Source organism: Cricetulus griseus, chromosome 2, assembly GCF_003668045.3.
Source record: "Cricetulus griseus strain 17A/GY chromosome 2, alternate assembly CriGri-PICRH-1.0, whole genome shotgun sequence".
Taxonomy (NCBI): domain Eukaryota; kingdom Metazoa; phylum Chordata; class Mammalia; order Rodentia; family Cricetidae; genus Cricetulus; species Cricetulus griseus.
In genome coordinates, this window is record NC_048595.1 from 413232373 (window position 1) to 413258789 (window position 26417).

Consider the following 26417-nt stretch of genomic DNA (forward strand, 5'->3'; position numbering starts at 1 on the left):
GTGCACAGACATGCATGTGAGCAAAATGCTCACACACATTACAAAAATAACCAGCCCCTCCACAAGCTGGTTCCTGCTTCCTCCACCAGCCAGGCAGTATACTCAGCCCAAACAAAGGACAGCATTAACTAGCTCTCTAAAAACACCAGGAAATCCTCAACCCTATAACTGGTCACAGCATTTCTTCGAATCCTGATGTGCTCTCTCAATTCTACAAATCCAAATTTAATCAGCTCAAATGCCTTCCCCATCGAGTCTTCCCAGGAGCCTCAACTCAAAATCCTCATTACCTCCTGTCACTCTTTTTGTTTTTACACAAGCATTTGAAAGGTTTTTCTTATAGCCATTCCTCATCTCCTCAGATAAATTGTCTATTCCTTACAGCAAATACAGTGATTTCAATTCTTCCCGGCTTCTTGGCACAGGGAAAGATCTTGAGTAAATAGTATACAGCAATAGCACAGTATAAAGTTAAGAACACAGATAATGACAGAATAGTTAATTCTGAATTTTAACTTGGCTATTCATTAGTTGTGTGTGCTTGAATAAACTACTTAACCTATGTTCCTGTATATTTATGTATGCATGGAGACTAACAGTACCTATTTCATAGGCAGCCAGAGGATGGGCTTACAAGAGTATAAAATTATAAAAGCACCCACTAGATAACAACAACAACAACAACAAATCACTTCTTAGGGTAGCAAACTGCTGAATATTTTGTGATAGTTATGTAAAGCTTCACTATGAAGGCAAAGTAAAAAAAAAAATCAAACATAAAGCCAAAGTTTAAGTAAAAATGAGTATATGCAAATTCTTCCTAAATCACCTTATAGGTGGCCCAGGGATTGGCTGTGACTTTGGAAGACAATTTTTGCTATATTTATTTGTTTGGTGTATGTTTGTGCTTGTCGATGCTATGGTGCACATGTGACTGTCAGAGGACAATGGGAGTCACTTCTCTCTTTCCATCATGTGGGTCCCAGGAATCAAACTCAGGTGACAGTGCCTTTATCCAGTGAACCATCTCCCTGCATCCAGCTGTGACTTTAATAGTGTACCTTATATTTTGAGAGTTTACATTTCCTATGGTAAACAGCCACCTGAACTGGTGCCCCCCCACCTCAGCTTTCCTCCCATTTGCTAATATCTTTCTAAACAGCAAATGTAATATTTTCCCACTGCTACAAAACCCTCCATTTTATCCCTTCGGTTAAACCTCTTTGGATCGCATACAAAGTCGTCTTAATCCTCCATGCCCAGTCTCCAGCTTCATCCCCAAAGCTCATCAGAAACCTGAAACAGTCAGTCACATCTCAAAGGTATTTTTTGTACACCATGCCCTTTGCCTCCAACACCTGTTTGTTATTTGCTGGGGCTGCAAGGACAAAATACCACAGACTGGGCAAGTTAAATAACAAATTTATCTTCTCTTAGTTGGGGAGCTGCAAATCCAAAATGAAGGTATTGGAGGGTTTGGTTTCTCCTGAGGCCTCTCTTCTTGGCCTTCTTGGTAATTTTACATGCTACACAGGTGTATCTTATTTTTTTTTCTTCTTCTAAGCATACCTGTCAGATTGCATTAGATTCTCTTTTATGGTCTCATTTCAACTTAATCACCTCAGAAATCCTATGCAAACATGGATACATTCTGGGGCAATGAAAGTTAGGTAGGGCCATCACATAAAAACTCTGAGGGACATAATTGAGCCCATTACAGGTCCTACCCCTTCTCTCTGCCCAAGCTAACTCCCATCTGTTTTTCCAAGACTGTCCCACGTCTTCCCCTCCTGCCCTCTATCTGTTCCCAGTCTCTGTACACAACGGCTGTCATATTGCTCAATACACTAACACAACTCTCCCTTCTCTTCTCCACGATACATTCCTTAACAGTGAAGATTTATCCTTATCATCTAGGACAGCGACTTATAAAAAACATTTAATAAAAACTTGATGAGAAGTAGAGGGGAGAACACAGACCTTGAAGTAAAAGTTATCTGTAGGTTTAAATTCTGACTCCATTGTTTCCCCATGAAGGTAGGAAAATCACTTAATGTTGACTTTCCACTCTAAATAAAGTAGTTGTAATAATGAAAAATTGAATTTCAATAAAATGACTCAGCCATGGCTTTGTTACTCAGTTAAGTGCTTAGATGTTGAAGTAAAAAGGTTTGATCATGGCTGGTTTGACAGCTACTTCTACCATTCGGTAATTAAAGGATTTGGGGTATGTTTACTATTCTTCTGCTTTAGTTGTCTATCTGTTAAAAATGAAAACCCTGATGGTGCTATTGTGATAATGATTACTAGGTAAAAGATTCAGTTGGGTTGCAGGACATTTTATTATTTCTATGTTTCCTATTATTGCTATTATAAGAACACTGCAGGTCTCAACAGATATGATTGGATGCTCAATGTAACTATCACTTCAATGTCTCAGGTTTCTTTCCAATTAAATATAATAATTTAATGAGGTTAAAACACTGGCACAGGGCCAATAAGGCGGCTGAGAAATAAAGGTGCATGCATATCCCCAACACTGACAACCTGAGTTTGATCCGGTACTCACATGATAGAAAGAGAAAACTGAACCATACAAGTTGTCTTCTGCATTCATGCATGAATGATCCAGGCACACATACACAGCAATAAGTAAATAAGTAAATAAATGTAATTTTAAAAGTTAGTTGTGTGTGTGGTAGCACACAACTTTAATTTCAGCAATCAATGAGGCAGAGATGGGCAGATCTCTATGAGTTCCAGGACAGCCAGGCTTACAAAGTGAAAGTGTCTCAAAAACAAAACAAAACAAAACAAAATACCAATAACAGCAAATCGAATACAAAGAAGAGAACCAGATGCAGATGAGATGAAAATGAGCGTGCCCTCAGTGCTACTACCTCACATCCCTTAGGTGGGCTTTAAGGTAGTATTTTGGGCAGTGAGGTACAAACAGGCAAGTTTTCCTAGTCTCTCTGCCTATGGATGCTAAGCATTCACAGGGTACAATAACACTCCTTTGTGACTATGGATGTTAAGCATTCACAGTGGAGAGTAATAATCATAGAACCATAAGACCTGTGAGCCAGAAAAGACCTTTGTGGTACATACCCAATCCTATCTTTTCTTTTCTTTTCTTTTTTTTAACATAAGTACATCCAGGTGAATTTGGAATGAGCCCTTAGTGTCTTAATGAGCAGTTCTATGAGGGATGAAACTAGCAGACAGAGTGTACAATTTGTTCAGAGTACTAAAGTAGGGGTTATGGATTTATCCATATCCAAGGTATGATGGAACTAGTACTAGGAAACAACACACAAAAAAATTCTTTTTAACCATCAGCCTTTAGTGTAAAAGATACCTGATCCATAACTTTGGAGCAGAGCAGGTCTAGACTTAAATTCCCACTTGTTACATCAAGTCTTTTGAGCCTCACATTATAAGCAACTGGCTTGTTAAAGTGGTTAAGTGAACCATGTACATACAACCCTGAACTTCGGTGTCCGGCAGATTTCAAGTATTCAGATGTTGGTTCTTCCCTTCTTCCATCACATAAATAAAAATGTGTAAGATCAAAAGCACCATCTTCTACATAGCTATCTATGTATGTGAGGGTTAAATGTCTGAGACTTGTTGGATACTACTTAATTTTAAAAATAGAAAGTTGGATAGTTGCTGAGATGATAAAGTGTTTTTAATTTTGCCCTTCCCATCACCAAGTGTCCTTCACAATTTGTTTTCAAGTGTCATGTCACCACCATTAATGTGCTATTTGGAGATCACTGTAGCTCAGACTTTCAATAGAACAGCAAAGATCTGAAGGTCACATTTTTTTTTCAATTCTTTTTTATTTTTTTACCAAGGTAGAGCAAGAACTCTGAGTCCAGTTCATTATGTTCCGTGGTCGATAGGTGAATTTCCAATGAAAAACTACTATCTTTCCTGATGCAGGAAAATGTGCATAAGCAGGTATCTGACTTCACTACCATAATTGTGATTTGTTTTTAAAGTGTTCAGGACTCAAATGTGCTGGCACCAAAAAGGACACCTGCCATTCTTACGGCTTCAACCTAAAGTCTACCCTTTTTTCTTTTAAAAGACATGTGGCGTCTGACTCCAAATCAATTGCAAAGAAAAGCCCAACACAGAAAGCTCTTTCTAGCTCCTCTCCTCCTGTTTACATCACAGATGGCCACCGAGAGCTTAAGGTTTAACGTCCAGACACTAAAGCCACTCATCCTAAAACGACGGAGCTCCAGATGGATGCTGTCTGGCAGAGGATGGGAAGCTGCCAATCTTCAGAGGTGCTGATGGGGTGAATCCGGAGGCTAGAGCCCAGCTCCCATCGTTTTGCACCTACACTTTGGAAACATCCCTTACCCATCTCGGGGAGGAGGTACTCCAGGGACTGACCTCCGGGGACCCGAGGGACCCAGGACAGGAAGACTCCCTCTGCCTTCGGGAGAAGTTGACAAGGGCAAGTTGGAGTCGCGCGCGGGAGGTTACTCACGGGAATGGCTCGGCGTCCTCGCTCCTCCGCCCGCGCTCGCTCAAGAAGCCCCTAAAGCCGCGGTAGCCTGAGGGCAGCAGCCGCAGCTGCCGCCGCCGCAGCTAACCACCCGGGCGTGGCAGGGACTGGCAGGCGAGTTCACATCATCACTCGGCGACCTTGGATCTGCAGCGACGCCCGGTCAATGGCAGCTCCCACCCAGCGAGGGAAGCTAAGAGACCCACTTTCCCAGCAGTCTTCGCGACTGTAGCGCGCGGCCCGCTGGGAGCTGTAGTTTTCTTTCAGTCCCGCCTACAGAACGAAGGCCCCACCTCCCCACCGAGGTGGAAGCTGGAGGCGCGGCGGGGCGGAGCGACGGGCCCCGAGCCCGCCGGGGTGGGGCGATCCCGTCCCGGCCAGTTGCCCCGGGTTGGGGCAGAGGTCCAGGCCAACGGTCCTTGTCGTAGCCGTGCTGCACTTCTGCACCCTGAGGCCCGCGCTGGAAGCGGGCCTAGTGTTGTTGCCTCACCCCTCCTCGAGGCAGGTCCCGGGGCTCGCACGCGTCTCATCCCCTCAGCGCCCGCCGCCTGGAGTCACCGGCCTTGGTCTCAGCCCGGGTAATGAGGGGAGGCAGGCGGGCAGGGGACGGTGCGGGCACCCGGGGGTTGGGGGGCCAGGGAACACAGCTTGCTAGGTGCACAGCGGAAGCCTTACAGGCCAGTCTCGCCTCCGCGCCTCACCCGTGCTGGAGCGACCGGCCGAGGAGTGGCCGCAGTCTGCGGGAGCCCGCGCCGCGCGTGCCAGCGCACTGGGGCCGAGGTGCCCGATTGCCCAGCGGCGGTGCCAGGTGCAGGAGCCCAGCCGCCGTGCTCCCGACCCCTGGTTCTTACCTTTGGTGGTGCACACAGACCTGGCGACTTCCCAAGCCAAAGACACCCGCTGGCCCCAGCCTTGTCTGCAAGGAGACTTCGAAGGGACCTTTCCCAAGATTAAATGCCCAGGCGTCGTTTTGTCTTAAGTATTTACATTTGGTGTTGCCTTTACCCCTCGTGGGTTTGTTGTGTCAAATATCTTTCCTCCAAACCTGATCACAATTTGTGACAGTACCTACATAGCACAGTGTTCGGCACTCCGTAAATATTTGTTGAAAGCGTGAGTCATGATACTAAGTTTGGAAAATTCTACTGAGCTGTGTGCATCGCTATGATCTTTGTTAAGGTTTTATGAGATCGCAAGATCACCTTGGGAATTAGAATAATTGTGAAGCCTAACAAAGAAGAGAATTGGTAGGTTGTTTTGTTTTGTTAGCATTTCCTGAAACAGTAGAAGGTTGAATGCCTAGATTAACTCAACCCAAGTCCTAGAAGTACATAGGCCCGTTGGGATCCACCTAAAATGTTAACCTTTGAAATGAAAGGCTATGGTTATGCACGTCTATGTTATGGAGCAAATTAGATTATTTATAAGGCTTTATTGTAATAGCTTTTTAGGTAGAACTGTAAAGGGCTGCACTGAGGTACTCATCTATGCATTTGGGAATGCAGGCCACACACACACTTTAAAGATAGGGTCTCACTATTAGGTAGTTCTGGCTGGCCTGGATCTCACAAAGATCTACCTGATTCTGTCCATGTTCCTAGAATGCTGGAATTAAAGGCATGTTCCATAAAGACTCAGCAAGCGTTTCTTTTTCCTTTTCCTTCCTTCCTTCCTTCTTTCTTTCTTGCATTTAAAATCAGTGTAATAGTGAAATCTTTTACTCCATTCATTTGTTGGGTACAACTGCTGCCTTGATCTCGAAATTTCTTGAAAAATTAACTGTTAAAAGTGTAGTGTATCCAAGGCGAAAACTTCTGAGATTAAACCACCCCACTGAAGCAATCGTTTTGGTGGTAACAGGTTTTTTTTGTTTGTTGGTTTGTTTTGTTTTGTTTTTGTTTTTCGAGACAGGGTTTCTCTGTGTAGCTTTGGAGCCTATCCTGGCACTTGCTCTGGAGACCAGACCTACCTCTGCCTCCGGATTGCTGGGATTAAAGGCCACCAACGCCAGGCCAGTTCTAGCAGATTTTGACCTGCATTATTTTCCCAATTTGTTTTGATGTTTAAAGCAGCAAACTCAGTAACAACTTGCTGATACTAAGTTTGTTTATTGTTTGTTTTGTTTTAGAGACAGGGTTTCACTAAGTAGCTTTGGCTGTCCTGGAACTAGCTCTGTAGATCAGACTGTCTTTGAAGTCAGAGATCTTCCTGCCACTGCCTCCTCATGGCCTGGCACCACCTGGCTGACACTGTCTTTTGCATAAATAGAGTGTATATAAAATGTAATACACGTTCATTTGATCTCTGCCATCCTGAAGGGGTAGGCTGCACAGGAATAGCTTTCTTCGCCTCCCCAACTCCCCACTGCCTTAAATTGACAGAATTGCTTGGCTGGTGACAAAAATCTTAAATTTTTTGGTCCTTCTTCCCCATTCTCTACCTTTGGCGTATAGTGGATGCCCTGAGAAAAATCCACTTTTTCCCTCAGCAATAAAATTGGATAAAACTTTATAACCTTTATGGTCTAAAAACCTTCCTTTTCCCATTTATGGTCTAAAAACCTTCCTTTTCTCATTTTGCTTAGCTATTTGTTGATGCCTTGATCAAATTGGGGTCTGACTAACGTAATGAAACCCAGTTTCAAGAGATGATGTTTAGAAGGGAATACCTGCCAATACAAATATTGCCCTCACTGTTGGAGAAGACCCAGAAGATCTTGGTGGTGGTTTTGTAGCCCCTTGAATCTGAAGAAGTTACCATGCTAACATTCTGACTCTTAATGAAAATGGACAGGAGTTGTTTGCATAATAATATGTATAACTTTGTGTCTGTCAACACATTCTAAGTTGAATGCAGTTGAGAACTAAAAATCAAGGTGAAAAAGATTCGACCTATGAAAATGTTTTTTTTTTTATATGAAAACTTCGTCTTTTTTAAACATGTGGCAATAAGAACTTATTCATTTTAGCCCGTTACAAATCCTGTTTCAGATTTGTGAACCCTGGGCACCAAATAACTTAGTAGGTGCTTAGTCAGCAGTCTTTGAAGATCTCAGTTTACTTGAAAATGGAATGGTTAGATTCCTAGGATTTATTTGTAAGTGGCACCACTTATAGAAAGAGGGTCCAAAACTGCTTCTCTATATTGCCTTCTTATTTGTTCAGGGCAGAAAAAGACAGGAGAGCTGCAGTGTCTTAAGGCTTTGGAGATAGAAAGAAAGTCGCTTTAGCTTTCTGCCCTTTGGGAGCCATGTCAGAACAGTGCTTATTAAAGATGCCTCAGGGTGTCACTAGTCCTTGTGTCAATGAGCAGCTGCCCAAATCTTTAAGGAGTTTATATAAATCTAAATAATTTTGCTTTTGTTTTTATAGTGGGATATATCTGCAACTTGAAGATAAAGCAAAAATCTTCTTTGAAATAGATGGAATTTTGTCACTTTCTGTGAACTAAAGCGATTCAATGTCTCTTTTGGTAAGTTTTGTCATAATTTTATACTACTATTGAAGTAGTTAGATCTGGAATAAAAGACATTCAAGCTTAAGCTCTGGGATGGATCTGAATGGCATGTGTTCTTGAGGATGATATAAACTCTCAATGAGTTTTGTCGTTTTCAAAAATAGTTGCTCCTATACTTCCTTTTAAAATACACCCATTATTATTTGTCCCAAACTGATTTTTCTCATGTATTTTTCTTAGAGTCCAATGTATCTAGTAAGCTATGCATTTTCTTTTAAAACTCCCCAAAATCCCTTTTATAAATTTCCATGTGCCCCAAGGCAGGTAAGTTAGCATTTAAAATAAACCTTTGACTTAATCAGACAAAATAATTGAATCATTGCATCATGTTAGCTACAGATGGAATATATTTGTTTGTATATTAGATACAAGACATCTGCTTTAGATTAAGTAGCTTGGGGACTTTCTGTCAGTATAATATGGTATTTGAAAAAAGGGTTTTGATATTAAGACAGTGAACTTGCTCGGAGCTTGGCAGGACAGGCAGCAGCATCCTCATTTGAGTTTGCTCATGACTGCCAAAAATTGGAGCCAGGGTTCAGACTCATGCTTGCCATCCTACTGAAGTAGCCAGGCTGGGAGATAGTTCTATGAAGTTAGGAGACTATAGTTGCTTTATATGGAAAATATAGAACACATTCGTGTGTGTTTGGAAAATTGAAATGCTTCATTCTTTAAAGCAGGGTCAGCAGATACTTTCTGTAAAGGCCAGAAGATGTTAACATGCTGCTGCTTTTCTGCCTGGCAGCTCAAAAGCAGTCATCAGCAACATGGAAGAGAAAAACTAAAGATCTGAACACATACTAGCCATCGTTTGTTGACCCCTACCCTAAAGGAATTTTAAAATTTACAGTTTTACATCAGTGAGAAAAGATGTGTGATGCCCTTTTCCTTAGTCCCTTCATCTGAGTGAAGATTCTGAGATTCAGAGTGCTAAAGTCAATGTAATATAATTAGTAGATTGGCCTGGCTGAAAAACACTAGTTTGATTGTTGAGAAATTTTGGTATATCCAAAAAGGAAGGAATTTGGTTACTTTTAAGGAACTGACAATATACAGCTTTAGTAGACTCGGGTGAACTCTGAGGCTCATTTGAACTGTGTTTGAGTGCTCATGGATGTGAGTGTTGATAAGGTGCTGGAAATCATGTATTATAAAAGTCCCATGCTTATTTTTTCCTTTTGACCTTTTTTCTTCCTGAATAGATTAGTATTGTTCTACTAATTGCTGATAGGATAGACAGCATGTAGATAATACATTTCATTATAGATAATACCTGATAGTAGAACCATGAGTCGATATTCAGAAAAGTGTAAATTTTGGTAATAGAAGCAAGTTTCTTAATTTGCTTTGAGTTGAACATGTTGGTCACCTTAAGAAACAGAATTGGTTACAAATATATTCAATGTGTTTGTAATTAAGTAAATGGTTTAGTGTAGGAAAACATGGTTCCTACATTCAGGAAAACAATCTGAGGAAAAAGTAAAAATAGTGGCTACAGCAGACTAATTTTTAGCTAAATATTCAGACGATAATTTTTAACCAGATATTCAGGAATTTGGCACATTTCTGGGGTGCTGAAAGACTGAGAGGGCAAGACCAACAGTTAAAGTAGATTCATAATCTCAAGTGAAGGCAAGGAGTGGAGATGGCACTAAGCATGGCATAGCAGAGTGACATCAGCCTCCTGTGCACCTGGCCACTCTCTGTCTCACCCACGAGTACCTCCATCTGGGCTTACAGCCCTGTTACCAGGTCTTTTTGTATACACAAGCCAATGCCATGTATGTGCTGTGCTTTTCACTTACCTAATGCATCTCTAACTTCCAGGATTGTTTCTGTGCTTCACGAACACGAGTTGAATCACTCAGACCTGAAAAACAGTCTGAAATCAGTGTCCATCAATACCTGGTAAGAAAATGGTTGACACAGCTAATGCTGCTCCTGTGCCTTCTGCAATGCTCTCCATCCTTATCCTCTGCTTATCACTCTTTCCTCTTCTTCCTACTGCTCTCCAAGAGTCTGCAACTGATCTCTTCTTGACCCGCTCTCTGTGAGCAGTGACATCTATTCCTGGGTTTTCGTTGCTGAGTTTCACAAGATCCTAGAGCTATCTCAGTGTTCTAAGAGAACCATGGCGATTACCAGACTTTCTCTTTCCTGGGGCCTGGGATTGTCTACAGAATATATCCTAGGATTTTTCTCCAGGGTTTCTACTGATTTGAGTGAAACTTTAGTCTGCTTCTCACTTTGGCTAATGAAAGTCTGACTATTAGTTATGCATACTAGAAACTCTGGAGTTCTTCTCACACTGCCTGTGCCCCTCCCCTCAGGAGCAGGAGCACTACTACTCAGTCTCATTTCCTGCCTGGCCTGTGGGGTATAGATCATTGCCTGTAGTCTGTATACACATGTGACCTCTCCCACAGTGCTTACACCAACCTTCAGTACTGTTCCAAAACATATGCTTATGCCATTTTGAAGCCAATGGGATAAAGCCCAGATTTCTTAGCATGTATATAGAGACTGTCAATGATGTGGTATGGTATATGACCAGTTTTTGAGTCTCCTTTCTTACTGGGTATATTCTCTTTTCTCTGTTTGAAATACCCTTGCTTCTGCCTTCCCCTGAAATTTCTCCTCATCCATAAAGAGTTGTTTCAAATATCATATCTTTAAACTCTTCTCCCTTAGATCCTTTTATTTCATTGTGCAGTCACCTGTCTGTGGCACTTTCATCGAATAGTTGTTACTATTTTGTCTTACAGTGATTGAGGCTGTGTCTCTTCAACAATAACGTGATCCCTTTGTAAGGGGCATTCTTGTCTTACTCACCCTAAGCAGTGTATGACATATTAAGTAATCCTTAAAGAGACATACTTGGTAATGTGTCTGTGAAATCTTTACTCCGCTTAATCCTTAATTTATACAACAATTTTTACTATGCAGTGAAACCTGCTTTGAAAATTTGTTACAACATGAAATAGTTGCAGTTATTTTTGCTTATAATTTTTCTCAGGACTTACTTTAACCATTGCCATTTTTATTCACCATTCTATCTTCAAGATATCTACTTTTGTGTATGGTAGAGGTGGCACCCTTACTACCGTTCAGACTGAGGTAACTTAGTCAAATGACTCATATCCATACTGGTATCCTTCTACCCTCTAGGTTGGAGCCCTTTTATATTTTAAGTTAGACAGAAATCTTAACTAAGGCAAGCTGAGGTGCAATTTTGGTATGGGAAAGCAAAACTGGAGAAGTTCTGTAATGTAAATTGAGCCCCGCTGAAAACTGGTGCCCAGTGATTGGCAAAGGCTTCCTGGGTTCTCCACAGTCACTGTTGAAGAACACGATTAGAGCTGTCTTCTGTTTGGTGACTGGTAGCATTTTGTCAGCCTGGATAAAATGTCAGATTCAAAAGATACAGATCTAATTACCTTGACATCTGACATTTGTCTCCCATTATACATTATAAAACCCCTAATTATGACTTTTTTTCATGACACTTTAGCCTGATGGTGCTAAAGATATATTCATCTAAACAGCATGGCTAGTAAGAATACACCCTAGGTTTGCTGACTAAATCCAGTTTCTGACTCTGAGATAAAGAACAGACCTCACTACATGGTTTAAAAACCAAACTGGTGAACAGTCTTTGTTAGTCCCACCAATTGAGGATAAGACCACTACCACAGTTTAAAGCCAAATTTGAAGCAAGCTTTAATTAAATACTGGTCAGGTGGATGGGCTCTGGCTAAGTCCATACACCCAGGTTCCCAGGAAATGGCCCCAAATCAAGGTTTACATCGGCTTAAGTATTTTTTATCAGGTCTAGTCGGGCAAGTATATATCCTGACTTACCTCCAGTCTACATCCAATCACGGGCAAGCACACATCTTGACATATTTCCTGCCTGTGAACCTCCCACCCACATGATTAAGCACATCTGGTGCAGATGGGTCAAAAAAACTTGTTTAGGGGAGTGAAAAGTATGTGGCTTATTATCGCCCATTAACAGTAGCCTCAGGCATTTCAGGAACTACTATCTGTCCTTGGGCAACGGGCTTGCAGATCAGAGACATTTTTGTTTCATAGATCTCTTAGGCATAATAATTAAAACTTAACATATAACTTTGGCTCTCACATTTTCTGTCAAGTATTTTTAGAGATCTAGCAGATTTTTCTTCTTTTTTTTTTTTATTTATTTTGCTTGCTTGCTTGGTTTGGTTTGGTTTTTCAAGTCAGGGTTTCTTTGTGTAGCCTTGGCTGCTTTGAAACTCACTCTGTAGATCAGGCTGGCCTTGCCTCTGCCTCCCAGGTGCTGGGATTAAAGGTGTGTGCCACCCAGCTCGGAGTTTTCTTCTTACATTAAGCCTTTTGCATCTTCAGGAAGTCATCAAAGAACCTACTGGAATGAAGATAGTTGTGGTTTGAATTTGAAATATCCCATTAGGTTTATGTGTTTGAACACTTGGTCCTCAACTGGTGGTACTGTTTGGGACCTTTATAGGAGGTAGAGCCCTGAGGAAGAAATATATTACTGGGGGTGGGCCTTGAGGTTTTATGGCTTGGTCTCACTTCCTGCTCTCCCTCTGCTTCCTGACCTTTGATGCAATGTGATGAGCAGGCCTCCTGATTCTCCAGCCCCACTTTTGCTGTCATGATGGACTATCACTTTGGAACTGTAAGCCAAAGTAAACCCTCTCTTCCCAAATTTGCTTTTGTATTTTATCACAGCAACGGATGAACTAGGACCAGGAGCCTGCCATGATTTTGCTTCTTAGTTCTCTGGTCATTGTGTCACTAAAAGAAGTGAGGTTAGTTTGAGATGATTCAGTGTCTATAAACCCATGCTGTCTTCTTGTGATTACCAGGACTTTTTCTTCAGGGCTAATATTTCACCTGTTAGTTTGATCTCAGCCTCTTCTGGGCAGAAGCATCAAACTTGCCACTTTACAGTGTTCTACTTTTTGAAATTTGGATCTGTTGCCAGGTATGGTGGCTCATGTCTGTACTCCTAACAGTTGAAAGATGAGACAGGAGGATTGCCGCAGGTTCAAACACAGCCTGGGCTAGGGAGTGAGACCTTTCCTTCAAAATAAAAACAAAAAAACGAAAGAAAGAAAAGAAGGAAAGAAAATCAAAGCAAGAGAAAGAAAGCTGGATAAGGGTGGTAAGTATAGTTGTTCTTGGGTGAGGGCTTGGTAGTTCAGTATGTACTCATAGCAATACAGAGAGTGGGGCAGGAGGAGTGTAAGTTCAAGGTCAGTTTAGGCTACAGAACTAGACCCTTTCTCAAACACAAACAGAAAGACCCTCAGCTTTTGACTAATTGCCTATAACATCTGTACTCTGCCTTGCTTTTAAGAAGACTGTTTCCCTAATGTAATAGATGGAGGGGATTAGAGGCAGTGTGTTAGCTGATTTCAGCCCATCATGTAGTAACATGATGTCATTTTTCTTTCTTTTAAAAAAATTATTTTATTTTATGTGTATGGATGTTTAGCCTGCATGTATATCTGTGTAAAACATATGTGAAGTTCCTGTAGAGCCTAGAAGAGAGCATTGGAGCCCCTGAAACTGGAGTTACATGCAGTAGTGAGCTACCATGTGTATGTATTGTGTATCAACCTTGGATCCTCTGGAAGAGTAGCCAGTGCTCTTAACCACTGAGCCGTCTCTCTGCCCCATGCCATTTTTTTAAATTATGAAAATAAACCTTGGTGCTTTGTGTCTCTAGCCTTCCTAACAGACTTACAGATTGATGGCATGTTAAGTTTAAGACATTGTTATACATTCTTCTCTTTCTTGTGTGTTCTCTTTACACTTTTTATCTGAGTGCTTCCTGTTCTAAAGAAACCAAATTGACTCCTGGCATTACCCACCCCCACACCGGGCTTATTTTCACTGATATGCTAGAATTCCTTTCCTACTCTTTGATTCTTCTTGGATATTATCCATAAATAGTGTTAACAGTCTGCTTCACACTCTACGTATTTCTCCTGATTAAAGAGTTGGGTATGAAAAGGAGTTAGCACGATTCCTAACACATAGTAATGTTGTTTCCCCTTCTCGCCTCATTGAAGGCAGTAACAAGATTCTTGCCACCTGCTAGTTCCTGTAAAGGCTTCTAAGTATCCTTTGGAGTCCTGGTGTTCTTTAGGAGATCCATTGCTGTCATATTATGCCAGCCAGTTAGGCCTCCTCTTTCTGCTTGGTGTGTGATATTTCACTGACTATATTTAGATCCAAACTTGACTCTAGCTCCAAATCACCCATGAGACCAGACCTCATTGCTATGCAGTCAGGAGGCCTGTGCCCTGAGCTCTCATCTCCTTGGCCTTATTTTTCTTTTGACCTTCCTCTTCATTTCATCATATGAAAGACTTCTTTGATTATTTTAGTGGAAGTTGTTCTTGACTGTTAACACAGAGCATAAACCTCAGGCTGAAAGCAAGAACATAAGCCTGGAATGTCCCTCACAGTTCCTCCCTTAAGCACTTTACAATTATCACACATTCTTAGACCCATCTACAAGTTTTACTGAAAATTGAGATGCAAAGTATTTCTTGCTCTTTGTAAATCTGCTTTTCTTGCCTTTCGCTTTTCAGGCTAAAATCTCTTTGACATCAATTAGCAAGTGATAGATTCCTTGTAGATATTAAAACAATCTCTTCAGCCACTTTCCAGTATCTTCCTGATGACTATAAATATATTCTGTTGGGATAAGGAGACCAAACTGGGGGACTAATGATATTTATCCTATTTTATTTTCATACAAAAAAAAATGCAGGTTGATGAGACAGCCGTTTCCTCCTGGTCACCTCCATCAGCTGGAGCCAGTGAAGTGATATGTTCCACTAATGTTTCTCACTATGAACTGCAAGTGGAAATAGGTAATGATCCTGGATTTCACATCATTGCCTCTTCACTGCTAGTAATGAAGTTGATGGCACAAAGATTATTTTATAGGCATGGCTTTCTTTGTTGTCACTTCCAGTATAAAACTGGATTTTTAACTGGGTCTGCTAGATGAATCTAATACATTTTATGTATGTCTAAAAATAATTTCATATTTTAAGACCTCTGTCTAGTTTTACTTTTCCATTGGGGGGGAAGATGATTCTTTTTTTTTTTTTTTTTTTTAGAAAAAAAGAGGACCTTAGATAATCTTAAGTACTTATTCCTATCATTTTTTTAGGAAGTCTCTAATTTTATGGGTTTAATTTTTACAGCGTAGAAATTTAAACCAAGTCAAATAAGTCTTTTAAGTCATGACACTTAACCTAAATGACTTGCTAATTTATATTTTTAATAATTTCATATAATTTATGTTTTCATCCAAATTTTCAGTTGTGCAAACTATTCTTATTTAAGTATAGAACAAAATCAGTTCCTGTTTATAATTTTATAATTGTGAAACATTTGCTCTGAACATTCAGGAGCATTAATCACTAAAACCCAGTGACTGTATTGGGTTGAAGATATGAAAAAGCTTTATGACTTGAAGTGAGCACGTAGACTGGTGCATTTTCAGGCACTTGAGGGCACTGGAGTACAGCTGTATTAAAACAACCTCTCTATTAAAGGAAGATGTCTACCCCAACCCCAAGCTTTGAATGCTGATTTTTAATTATTTACTCCGTTTAGTATAACGACTTTATTTCCCTAATATAGTGGATGGAAAGCAATGAACTAATTTAGGGAAGATAGAGCATCATACAAACACCTCTGGAAGTCAAGAATAATGGCAGAAGGGGCTGGCTTCTTAAGCACCCCCCCCTTTCTTTTTTACAGTCACAGAGAACAATCCTGGCTGTGTTAGGAAGTTTTGAACAATAAAGGCTTAGGAGGAACCAAAAGAAGCTGAGTAATCAGAATCAAAACCTTGGGCCAGAAGCAGCCTTGGCAGTGCATTGCATATGCATGGGTATTCCTGCCACAGACACTAGGCCCTGCTGAGGAAATTCTATTGAAGAAGGCTTGGTTCCCTGTGAACAGGTGGAGCTTTTGAGCATGAGGGCTCAGGCATCAGGAAAGAATTCATCAGTTTATGGACTGATACCTTAGAGGCTTTGAGAAGTGGATGAGCCAAGCAGTTACAGCTGTCATGCATTGTTTTTAAGAATAGAAAAATAGTACAGCTGCATTAGGAAACAATTTGGCAACTCATAAGTTCAAACCTGTATTTACCACATGACCTGGCAATTTCATGTGGTATTTATTTGCCAAAAAGAAAGGAAGATGTGTTTTCTTAAGGACCTGTATAGGAATAGTTGGGGAACCTTTATTTACAGTCACCAGAAACAAAGTAACTCAAATACCTTGCACCCATGAATGCATAAAACACCTGTGATATAGATGTATAATACAACAGAAGAAATCAGATACATGAAACATGGTTGAATCTCAAAAGCATTGTGTTAAGTGAAAGAAGCTAAGTACAAAAGGCTCCATCTTCTTTGGTACCCTCTCCACAATAAACAGGCACATCAGTAGTTGCCAGGGCCCGTAAGTAGAGGCTGGAGATTGCTGAATAACATTCCATTGTTTGCCTATGTGACAATTTGTTCATCAAGTCGTAATTTTAGCAATTACTATAGATATGAAGTGGTATGGTATGGCTTTAATGTACCTTTCTCTAGCTTAAGCATCTTTTCATATGTCTTTTTTTTTATTAAATTACTTGCTGTGTTGTAGAATTATAAGAGTTCTTTATATTTTCTGAATGAAAATTTTATCAAATATAGACCTTGTTAATATTTTCAGTCAATGGCTTATCATTTTTATATATTTTTATATTTTATAATATGTATATTATACATCTAATATATTTCATATATTTTATATATTCATTTAAAAATAAATATATTACTTGCATATATATTTTTACATATAGCATAAATAAATATACACTGCTTCCTGATAAGAACATTTACTTCCCAAGTACAATTTTAATAATGACAAGAGAAAGTGCATTGATAAATAAAAGTGAAGACAGAGCAAGTGATTAGAGTCTAACATAGTAAGTGCTTACTGTCTGACATACAGACCTTCATCCAGTTTGTCAGGCATCTGGATGAAATAACCTGTTCTCTGCGTGTGTCTGTGTTGGAAGTGTCTCCATCAAAGCTCAAAGATGCCTTTCCATTGACTGCTATATAACCTTCTTTAAGACATTCAGTAGAAGGAAAACTTGAGACCTGAGAATGTATGGCATATGACCCTTTGTGCAAAACCTGTCTAATAAGTTACATGACTATTTTTTTTCATTGTCATCTTTTTTTAATTTGAATTACAAACAAGATTGAATTACATGACAATCCCAGTTCCCTTCTCCCTCCCTTCCTCCCCTACCACCCCCCAACTAAAAACCCTACCTATCACATATCCTTTCTTCTAATCTACACCTGACTCAACCTTTCTGCTCCCTCATGACCTCTGCATCCTTCCTTTTCTTCCCTTCTCATTCTCGTAGCTCCTTCCCCCCTCTTCCCATGCTCCCAATTTGCTCAGGAGATGGTGACCCTTTCCCATTCTCCAGGGGACAAAGTTTGTCTCTTTTAGGGTCCTCCTTGTTTACTAGTTTCTCTGGCAGTGTGGATTGTAAGCTGGTAATCCCTTACTCTATGTCTAAAATCCACATATGAGTGAGTACATATCATGTTTATCTTTTTGTGATTGGGTTACCTTGCTCAGAATGGTTTCTTTGAGTTCCATCCATTTTCCTCACATTTCAAGATTCCATTGTTTTTTTTTCTGCTGAGTAGTACTCCATTGTGTAAATGTACTACATTTTCTCTATCCATTCTTCGGTTGAGGGGCATCTAGGCTGCTTCCAGTTTCTGGCTATTACAAATAGTGCTGCTATGAACATCGTTGAACAGATGTCTTTGTTGTATGAATGTGCTTCTTTTGAGTATGTGCCTAGGAGTGGAATTGCTGGATCTTGTGGTAGACTGATCCTATTTTCTTGAGGAGTCGACATACTGATCTCCAAAGTGGTGTTACATGACTCTTAGTTATTCCAAAGAAGTTTCCTTAAGATGGAAGACTAGAAAGTCAAGGAGGGAACTCAAGTTACGTGGACAGGAAGGAAAGAGAGAAGAAAGAAAGGAATGTTTAATGTCTTTTTGAGGGTGGACATAGGAGGAGTTGGGGGCTAAATGTGACCAAGATATACTTATGAAATTCTCAAAGAATTAATAAAAACATCATTAAAAGAAGTCAAGAAGGGGACACAATTCATTGAAGTAAGGGTCACGTCTGGATTGCAGTACCAGTAGGCAATTTGAGTCATGGGGATCAAGACTTGTGCTTTACCATGCAAAACTGCTGGCAGCCAGACTGCATTGCCCAGAGGTGGGGCTGACCCTCGAGGGGTAGCTGGGAATGGCCTGGGTTGACATGTTGGTGAGTCAGGTGTTTGAGTTCTAGTCTGTCACTATGGTGCTGAGGATGTTTGAGCCTTTTCATTTGCTTAGTGGTTTTTGAAGAGCAGGGGGGTTTAAATTTTGCTGAAGTACACATCAACTTTTTTTTTTTTCCTGCTTTGATTGTTACCGTGGGTTTTATGTCTGATTTCAGGAAGAGGGTTTGACAACCTGACCTCTGTTCACCTCGCACGGCACACTCCTACAGGAACACTGGTAACTATAAAAATTACAAACCTGGAAAACTGTACGGAAGAACGTCTGAAAGCTTTACAGGTAATGATAGGAAGGAAGGAAGTGCTGGCTGTAATGTCTATTTGAAGAGGTTTTATCTGTAAGAAATTTTCTGTCTCCAACTGATAGTTCTGTTAGAGAAAGTAGATTTAATAAAATCATGCAGTTACAAGATGGGAAAGAATACATGGAAGTGAGATGCGTTATCTGGTAGTTCAAATATATTCAGAATTTGGTAAAAAACTATGAATTCCTTCAAGTGAATGGCATATCTCAGTGCTACACTGGAAACTGACAATACCCTCGACCAGTCTATTGACAAATAGAGAGAGACAGGAAAACAGGAGTTTATTTTCTATCATGTAGGCAAAACTAACCTCAGAATTGATAAATTTTAATCGTTTTGCAGGCATATAAATTTTTTTTTCTAATAGTTTTTTATACAAAAGAGGAAGTTTTTTTGTTTTGCTGTCATCTCAATTTATAATGGGGGTGAGGAGATGGCTGAGCAAGTGAGGGTGTTTATTCCAAGCCTCATGACCTGAGTTTGATCCTTGGAGCCCACATGATGAAAAGAGAAGACTCCTGCAGGATGCCCTCTGTGTACTGTGTCATGTGCATGCCTTACCCTAATAAATAAATGAATGTAAAAACATTTATTTGTTCAGATCCATACATACAATAGGAGAAGAAGGCCAGGAGAAACTATGCTAGAATATTTACAGTGATTCTCCATGATGTGGTGTTAGCAATGACTTGCCCTGTCCTCAATTCTCTGTGTTTTTAGACATTTGTTCAACAAAAACTAAGGTCTTAGATGTATTCCCTTTGAGGCAGACTAAGTTCACATTCCTCTTTCACAATGTTCTTCTGGACAGGTTTTCTAACATTGTAAAAGCACCTTATAAAACACAAATCACACCGGGCGTTGGTGGTGCATGCCTTTAATCCCAGCACTTGGGAGGCAGAGGCAGGCGAATTTCTTAAGTTTGAGACCAGCCTGGTCTACAAGAGCTAGTTCCAGGACAGCCTCCAAAGCCACAGAGGAACCCTGTCTCGAAAAAACAAAAAAAAAAAACCCAAACCAAAACAACAACAACAAAAAACCCACAAATCACAGTGTCATTTTCTGGAGCAGTTATGAAATTTAGAAGCAAAAGCCAACATGATCCCTTGAGTATTATCCACAACCACTGCTATTGTGAAAGGGAAGGTGACTTTTAAATGTCTTTTCTCTTGTATATTTATCCTAGAAAGCGGTGATTCTGTCTCACTTTTTCCAACACCCCAATATCACAACTTACTGGACAGTTTTCACTGTTGGCAGCTGGCTTTGGGTTATTTCTCCATTTATGGCCTATGGTAAGAAAATGGTCTTAAGTAAAACAACTGATTCTTTACCTGGATGCTATCATTGTAAAAATGAGTGGTGTCTTGTATCTGTCTTTCACTACTTTTAATTTATAAATTTAGTGGCTAATTCTAGATTTCTTACTATATTTCTGCTTCATGTTTTTTTTCAGTTTTAGAATGGAATGGGTATGATGATCCATAAAACCATAACTAATTCTCTAAAGTTCTATGCCTTGGCATATCCTGTCCTCCCTTCAGTTCCCTTGCCTCTTTTAGCAGAGAAGAGATGTAGTTTTGCAAGCACAAGTAATTTCCCCATATAAGCACACCATCTTTCCCTCTGCTTCACTGTACTGTGAGCTGATGCCACTGTACTGTAAACATCCATGTGTGCCCAGCTGTCTTCCTTGTGCTTCTTGAAGGAAGTAGTCATTTATGTTTTCTATTTTGATATCCCTAGGTGCTTAGAGAACACATTGTTCAATAAGAGTGCTGAATCAATAAGTGAATGGATTCTAGAGCTTTGGTCTTTGGAATAGCTCTTGTGAATTACTTCTAGATTTAAAATATGACATATACAATATACATTTTTATTCAGCAATAATGAAAAATACTCTCTTACCTTTTAAAAAGTCACTAAAGGCTGGGCGTTGGTGGAGCACACCTTTAATCCCAGCACTTGGGAGGCAGAGGCGGTTGGATCTCTGTGTGTTCAAGACCAGCCTGGTCTACAACAGCTAGTTCCAAGACAGGCTCCAAAACAATACAGAGAAACCCTGTCTCGAAACCACCCCCCCCCAAAAAAGAAGTCACTAATGCTTGTGGGTGTGAGTGTAGGGGTATGTATGTGAGAGACTATGGTTAATTGAAACCCAGAGCCTTGAGCAGGATAGACAAATACTCTACCTTTGAATTATATTCCCAGCCCCTCCTCCAAAAAAAAAAAAAAAAAAAAAACCAAAAAAACAGGGAGCAAGGGGGTGTGGGATTGTGGGATTAAGGATTAGGATTAAAGATTTCAAGACAGGTCTGGTGGCACAGAACTATAAGCTGCTGGGGTGCTGAGACAGGAGGATCACATGGCAAGGCCTGCCTGAGTGGCAGAATAAGTTCAAGGCCAACCTCAACAGTTTAAGTGAGCTCCTGCCTTAAAATTAAAAATGGATAGAGGGGATGTAGCTCAGTAGTGGTATGCTTACCTAGCATGTGTAAGGTTCTAGATGCAAGCCCCAGTACCACATTGTGTTGGTGATGGTGATTCATGAAGGAAAATTATGTTTGCATGGGAAAATGGCTAGACTCAACAGGTAACATGTGTTTGTCTCCTTATGATTGAAAAAGAATATTTAAAACATTTCAAGTGCGTATCTGAATGTATAAGGGCTTTCTTTCAGGCTCAGCAAGCCAGCTCCTGAGAACCTATTTTCCTGACGGGATGAGTGAAACCTTAATAAGGACCATTCTCTTTGGAGCAGTGCAAGGCTTGAACTACCTGCACCAGAATGGCTGCATCCATAGGTATTTGCTTGTTCACATTCCATACAAATTAAAGAATTTGAATAGAAGCACTCAGGGAGACCTTACGTGAGTTTTAATAGCCCGCTCTGTCTGAGTGGTCTTAGCCCAGCAGAGCATATACAAATTCCCATCCCCTGTGCTCTTCCAGGACCTTGGTTTTCATTGTAGATTAATTTTAGTAGACTTGTTTGCTGCTGTTTCCATCTCCTTAGCATTTGGGGCTGTGCCACTTGTTTTTCAGCAGCATTCTAGCTGAGGATTCCAAACTGACTGTATTCAAATTAAGATCTGTTTCACCTTACCAGATTATTGACTGTGCCACTGTTAGAATCCATAGTAGTGTTTTAGATGGAAAAGTAAAGCTCTTGCTTTAATATGACATATCTTTATAAATGATGTTATCCCAAAGATCCTTCTATTGTATTACATTTAACCTTAAATGATAATGGTATGCTTCAGTGCAACCTAAAATAGCAAAATAAATCATTTGATTTCATTTCTTAAAGAATTCTCCCAATTCTAAACATGTAGCTTTGTGACCCCCTCCCCACACCCCACACCCCACCTTCAACCCCGTTCTGGTACTATATAAAGTATCTAAGGAGTTCCCAGACTCCATAGAAATGTCATGTATTTTAAGTGCATTTTGTATACTGCTGTTTTTTTATAAAAGGTATTTACTTTCCAAGGTAATACAGAGATGTGTTCTCACCAGACTTTTATTCATTCTTCATTGGCCAGATTCCTAGTACTTAGGATTGTTTCTTTTTGTTCTAGGAGTTTTAAAGCCAGCCACATCCTCATTTCTGGTGATGGCCTAGTGACCCTCTCTGGCCTGTCCCATCTGCATAGTTTGGTTAAGCACGGACAGAGGCATAGGGCTGTCTTTGATTTCCCACAGTTCAGCACATCAGTGCAGCCGTGGCTGAGTCCAGAACTACTGAGACAGGTCAGGTGTGGCTGTTGCATTGGGTTGTCTGTGCGTCTCAAATGTCTTTGAGTTTGACTAAAGGACAGTTGTGTCCTTGTTTTTTTTTTGGTGAATGGCTGCCACAAGACCTTTTCTCTCAAAATTGTGTTAGGAATTTTCAATCGTGAAAACATCTTTTAGGTAGACCTTGTTTTTGTATGGGGTTCTTTTTCCATTGTTCACCATCCTTTATCAAGAGGATACCTGCATCCCACCCTTGGTTATTTGTACTGAGGTCTTCAAATTGTGTTTGCAGGATTTACATGGCTATAATGTGAAGTCAGATATTTACAGTGTTGGGATCACAGCATGTGAATTAGCCAGTGGGCAGGTACCTTTCCAGGACATGCACAGGACTCAGGTAATGCTTCTGAACTCCCTGCACCTCACTTTGGTAGCTTTCTTAGGTCTAGATAACTTCCACTGAACATGTTTGTTGTAGACTCTAGAAATTTGCTATCATTTTTGTCTAAATATTTTACCTATAAAGCATATAAGAATGTTTTCCTTTCTCCTAGATGTTATTACAGAAGCTGAAAGGTCCTCCATACAGCCCACTGGATATCAGTATTTTTCCACAGTCAGACTCTAGAATGAGAAATTCCCAGTCAGGAGTAGACTCCGGGATTGGAGAAAGTGTGCTTGTCTCGACTGGAACTCACACAGTCAATAGTGAACGGCTTCACACACCATCCACAAAAACGTTCTCTCCTGCCTTTTTTAGCCTGGTGCAGCTGTGTTTGCAGCAAGATCCTGAGAAAAGGTAATATTGGTCACCTCTAAATAGCATAAAACATACGTGCTTTATATCTTTTGTGAGTTTTGTGATATTACCCTTCCCATAAAATTTACATCTTTTGATCAGAAACTTAAATCTAGAAACTATCAGTACTCAGAAAAAGTCAGTGATAAGCAAGGATGAAGAACACTGAGCTCAAAATCACAGGAGTTGACTTTGTTAGTAGCCATACCAGACCATCCACACCGCCTTCAAATCAGCTGCTCTTGTGTATCTTTGTTAAGGTACTTATAGAAACTTCTAAACAGTATAAAATGGTTTTGAAACTATTATACTAATATAAACTAGGATTTTAAGTACTGATATGCTAGGGCATTTTAGAAATAAGATATGGAATCTTAGCAGAGCCATAGTTCCGTATAAACACAATAAAAGTTGAGTATAGATTAATTTAAGGGTATGTCTAGAATTATTTCTTCCCATCAGTGGCTATTGTTAGGAATTACTTCTAATCTATGTCCTTTTTTCTTTCTAACTTTTTTGTATTGAGTTTTATAGTTCTAAACCTCATTTTTAATGTAATTATATACCTAAAAAAATCTACATTCTAATATTAAGTTTTGTTTTCTAATAATTTTTTCAAAAATTTCAGGCCATCAGCAAGCAGTTTATTGTCCCATGTATTCTTCAAGCAGGTGAGCTGGTCTGTTGTTTATTGTCTGTAAATATTTTAAAATGTTATTTTTAAAAACCATTATTTTGTTTGACTTCATAGAGTTCTACTAATAATGTTCCTATAAAATAGAGTTAAAGGAAGAAAGCATTTTTAGTAGTTTAACTTTAGGCTTATTTTATTGTGTGTGTATACTTGTTGTTATGTTCATGTGTGGTGGGGGCGGTCAGAGGTCAACTTGCAGAAGTTGCTTTCTCATTCCACCATTGCTGTGATAAAATAGAAAACAGGTCTTTAGGTATCGTGGCAAATGCCTTTAGCACCTTTGCCCATTTAGTCATCTGATGACTCTAATGATAGACTATCTGAAAAGGATTTTTCAAAACACATGAGTAAAAACAGCAGGATCATGTTATATAGCTATTTTCATTAACTTAAAACTGGTGTCTGACTTACACTAGAAGTAATGACAGGGCTTCCTAATTCAGATTTTAAATTAGTTTATTTAGCTTTTAAGTATTTCTGTTTTCCATTAACAGAATTGGAGGCATTATAGAAAAAAAGACCTAAGAATAATTTTAATCTTTTATAATTTCTTTAAAAGTTATTTATTCCTAATAAAATTTGTGTTGAATGTATATGCCCACATCACTGTTTTAAGGCACTTTAACAGATGAAAGAGCAAAGCCAAGATTCCATACTCTCACTGTGCCGCCTGTTTATAACAGGCCGTCAGTGGCAGTGCCACCAGTGTCACCATGGAGTGAGCTGGAATGCGAGTTTCCTGATGACAGAGACCCAGACTGGGAATTCTAGGGTTGCTGAATCATTTCATGTCCTCTATACTTGACAGCTTCTCCATGCTGCTTTTCTTCTGTATTGTTAGGTACAAATGCCAGATCTATACTTGAAAATACAGTTGGTGCACTGGAGATGATCAGTTAAAACCACTCTGTTTGTGGGCGTGGTTTCACCCTCTGCTCAGATCAGAGTACCTTCCTGACTTCAACATCAGAATTAGACAGTTAGTGTCATCCATCTGTTCCCCCCCCCCCGACACTTTTTTTTCCTTTTCTTGAAGCTGTGATTGGTGTGTTCTGGATCTCAGTGTAATTATTTGAGCCAGCTAGTTCTCTTCTACATTTTGCTGTCCTCTGGGGAATAAGCCCTTCCTCTGAGGACAGTGATTCCAAGGACATCCTTTCTTCCAGATTCTCTAGCCTTTTTGATTAGCTATTGTTAGATGAACAGGCTGGTTTATTCTGGTACAAAGCCCTTTTTTGGAGAAGGGAAAATGTTTGTACTATCCCTTTTACATATGGTAATATCAAACTGAGCCTTGCTCACATTAAATAATTCACTTAAAATATAAAGAGAAGATGCAATTTGCATTTTAAAAGGGAGAGGGCTAAAGTAACACTTCTACCTGAGTAAATTATAGAGCCTTAAATCATGCACCCTGTGGGAGCGCAATAAAAATTGATTACATTGAACATATCTTTTATTTTGTGTGACTTAACTAAGCTAAGATTCTAATTTGGTGCTTAAGAGAAGGTCTTTTGCAAACAAGTTACATAACCTAAGAAACTAGGTAATCTTGAGTAGATGTTAGGGACAGATGTCATTCTGGCCTTTTTACATGATTATTTATGTAGTTGATGCTGGTATTGCCTCTTTAGAGGAGATGCTGTGTTTTTTGTTGCTGTGATAAAATTCCATGATCAAAAGTGACTTAAGCATGCAGAGGGCTCGTTGTCCGTAATGACAAGGCAGGCATGGTGTCAGGAGCAGAGAGCTAAGTGGTCACATGCCATCTACGCACAGGAAGAGAGAGTGAGCTGGAAGTGGGACAAGACTATAAACTCCAGAGTAACTACTTCCTCCAGCAAGGCTCACAATAACCTTCCCAAACAGCATCACCAACACCAACTAAGTGTCTAGATACATGAGCCTACTCTCCAGACACCCCCGTAACATCTTCCTCCAGCAAGGCCCACAATAACCTTCCCAAGTAGCATCACCAACACCGACTAAGTGTCAGATACATGAGCCTACAGGGCTCTTTTTCATCCAAACCAGCACACTGTCTCAAAAATGGTTTGTAGTTTAAGTTGTAATAAACTGGGGTCTGTGTCAGTTGGTTTTCTTAATCTAAATGACTATATACATTAGAAGTGATAGTATTGCTTGGAATTATTGTAAAATGATTACCTAAGACTAAATAGGCAAGCATCTTGAAGCAGTTCGTTTATGTTTGTTGGCTATACCCCTGGATGAATGAATGAATGTTAGGAAATCAATGAATGAGTGAATGTTAGGGTTTTCCAAACAAGAAAAGGTAAACCAAGGTGAAAGGAGGACCTGGTAGAGGAGATCCCACACAAGACAGAGAACATATACATGCTAAGGTGTCTGGGTAGTTTTATTTTCAAAATGTGCATAATTTTGGA

The 26417-nt window shown here is 39.9% G+C and overlaps 2 protein-coding genes across 3 annotated transcripts in view; one reads left to right on the forward strand and one right to left on the reverse strand.

Annotated features, from left to right (window-relative positions):
* Positions 1–4728, reverse strand: part of Trak2 (trafficking kinesin protein 2) — a 57348-nt gene extending 52620 nt beyond the window's left edge. Inside the window, exon 1 of one of the 2 annotated variants that reach the window (XM_027396978.2) lies at positions 4511–4727. The gene's annotated coding sequence lies outside the window, so the exon portion shown is untranslated. Of the gene's footprint in view, positions 1–4510 lie in introns of both variants that reach the window. The other variant, XM_027396976.2, reaches the window with a different exon arrangement.
* Positions 4729–4836: 108 nt separating this feature from the next.
* On the forward strand, positions 4837–25464 carry Stradb (STE20 related adaptor beta). Its single transcript, XM_027396979.1, is given in 13 exon segments — positions 4837–5106; positions 7900–7999; positions 9875–9955; positions 14841–14943; positions 18635–18756; positions 19968–20076; positions 21462–21585; positions 22363–22534; positions 22812–22916; positions 23074–23318; positions 23947–23989; positions 24641–24674; positions 24677–25464. Coding segments are annotated over 12 exon segments (1257 nt in total). The 5' UTR covers positions 4837–5106; positions 7900–7987; the 3' UTR covers positions 24784–25464.
* The last annotated feature ends 953 nt before the right edge of the window (positions 25465–26417 follow it).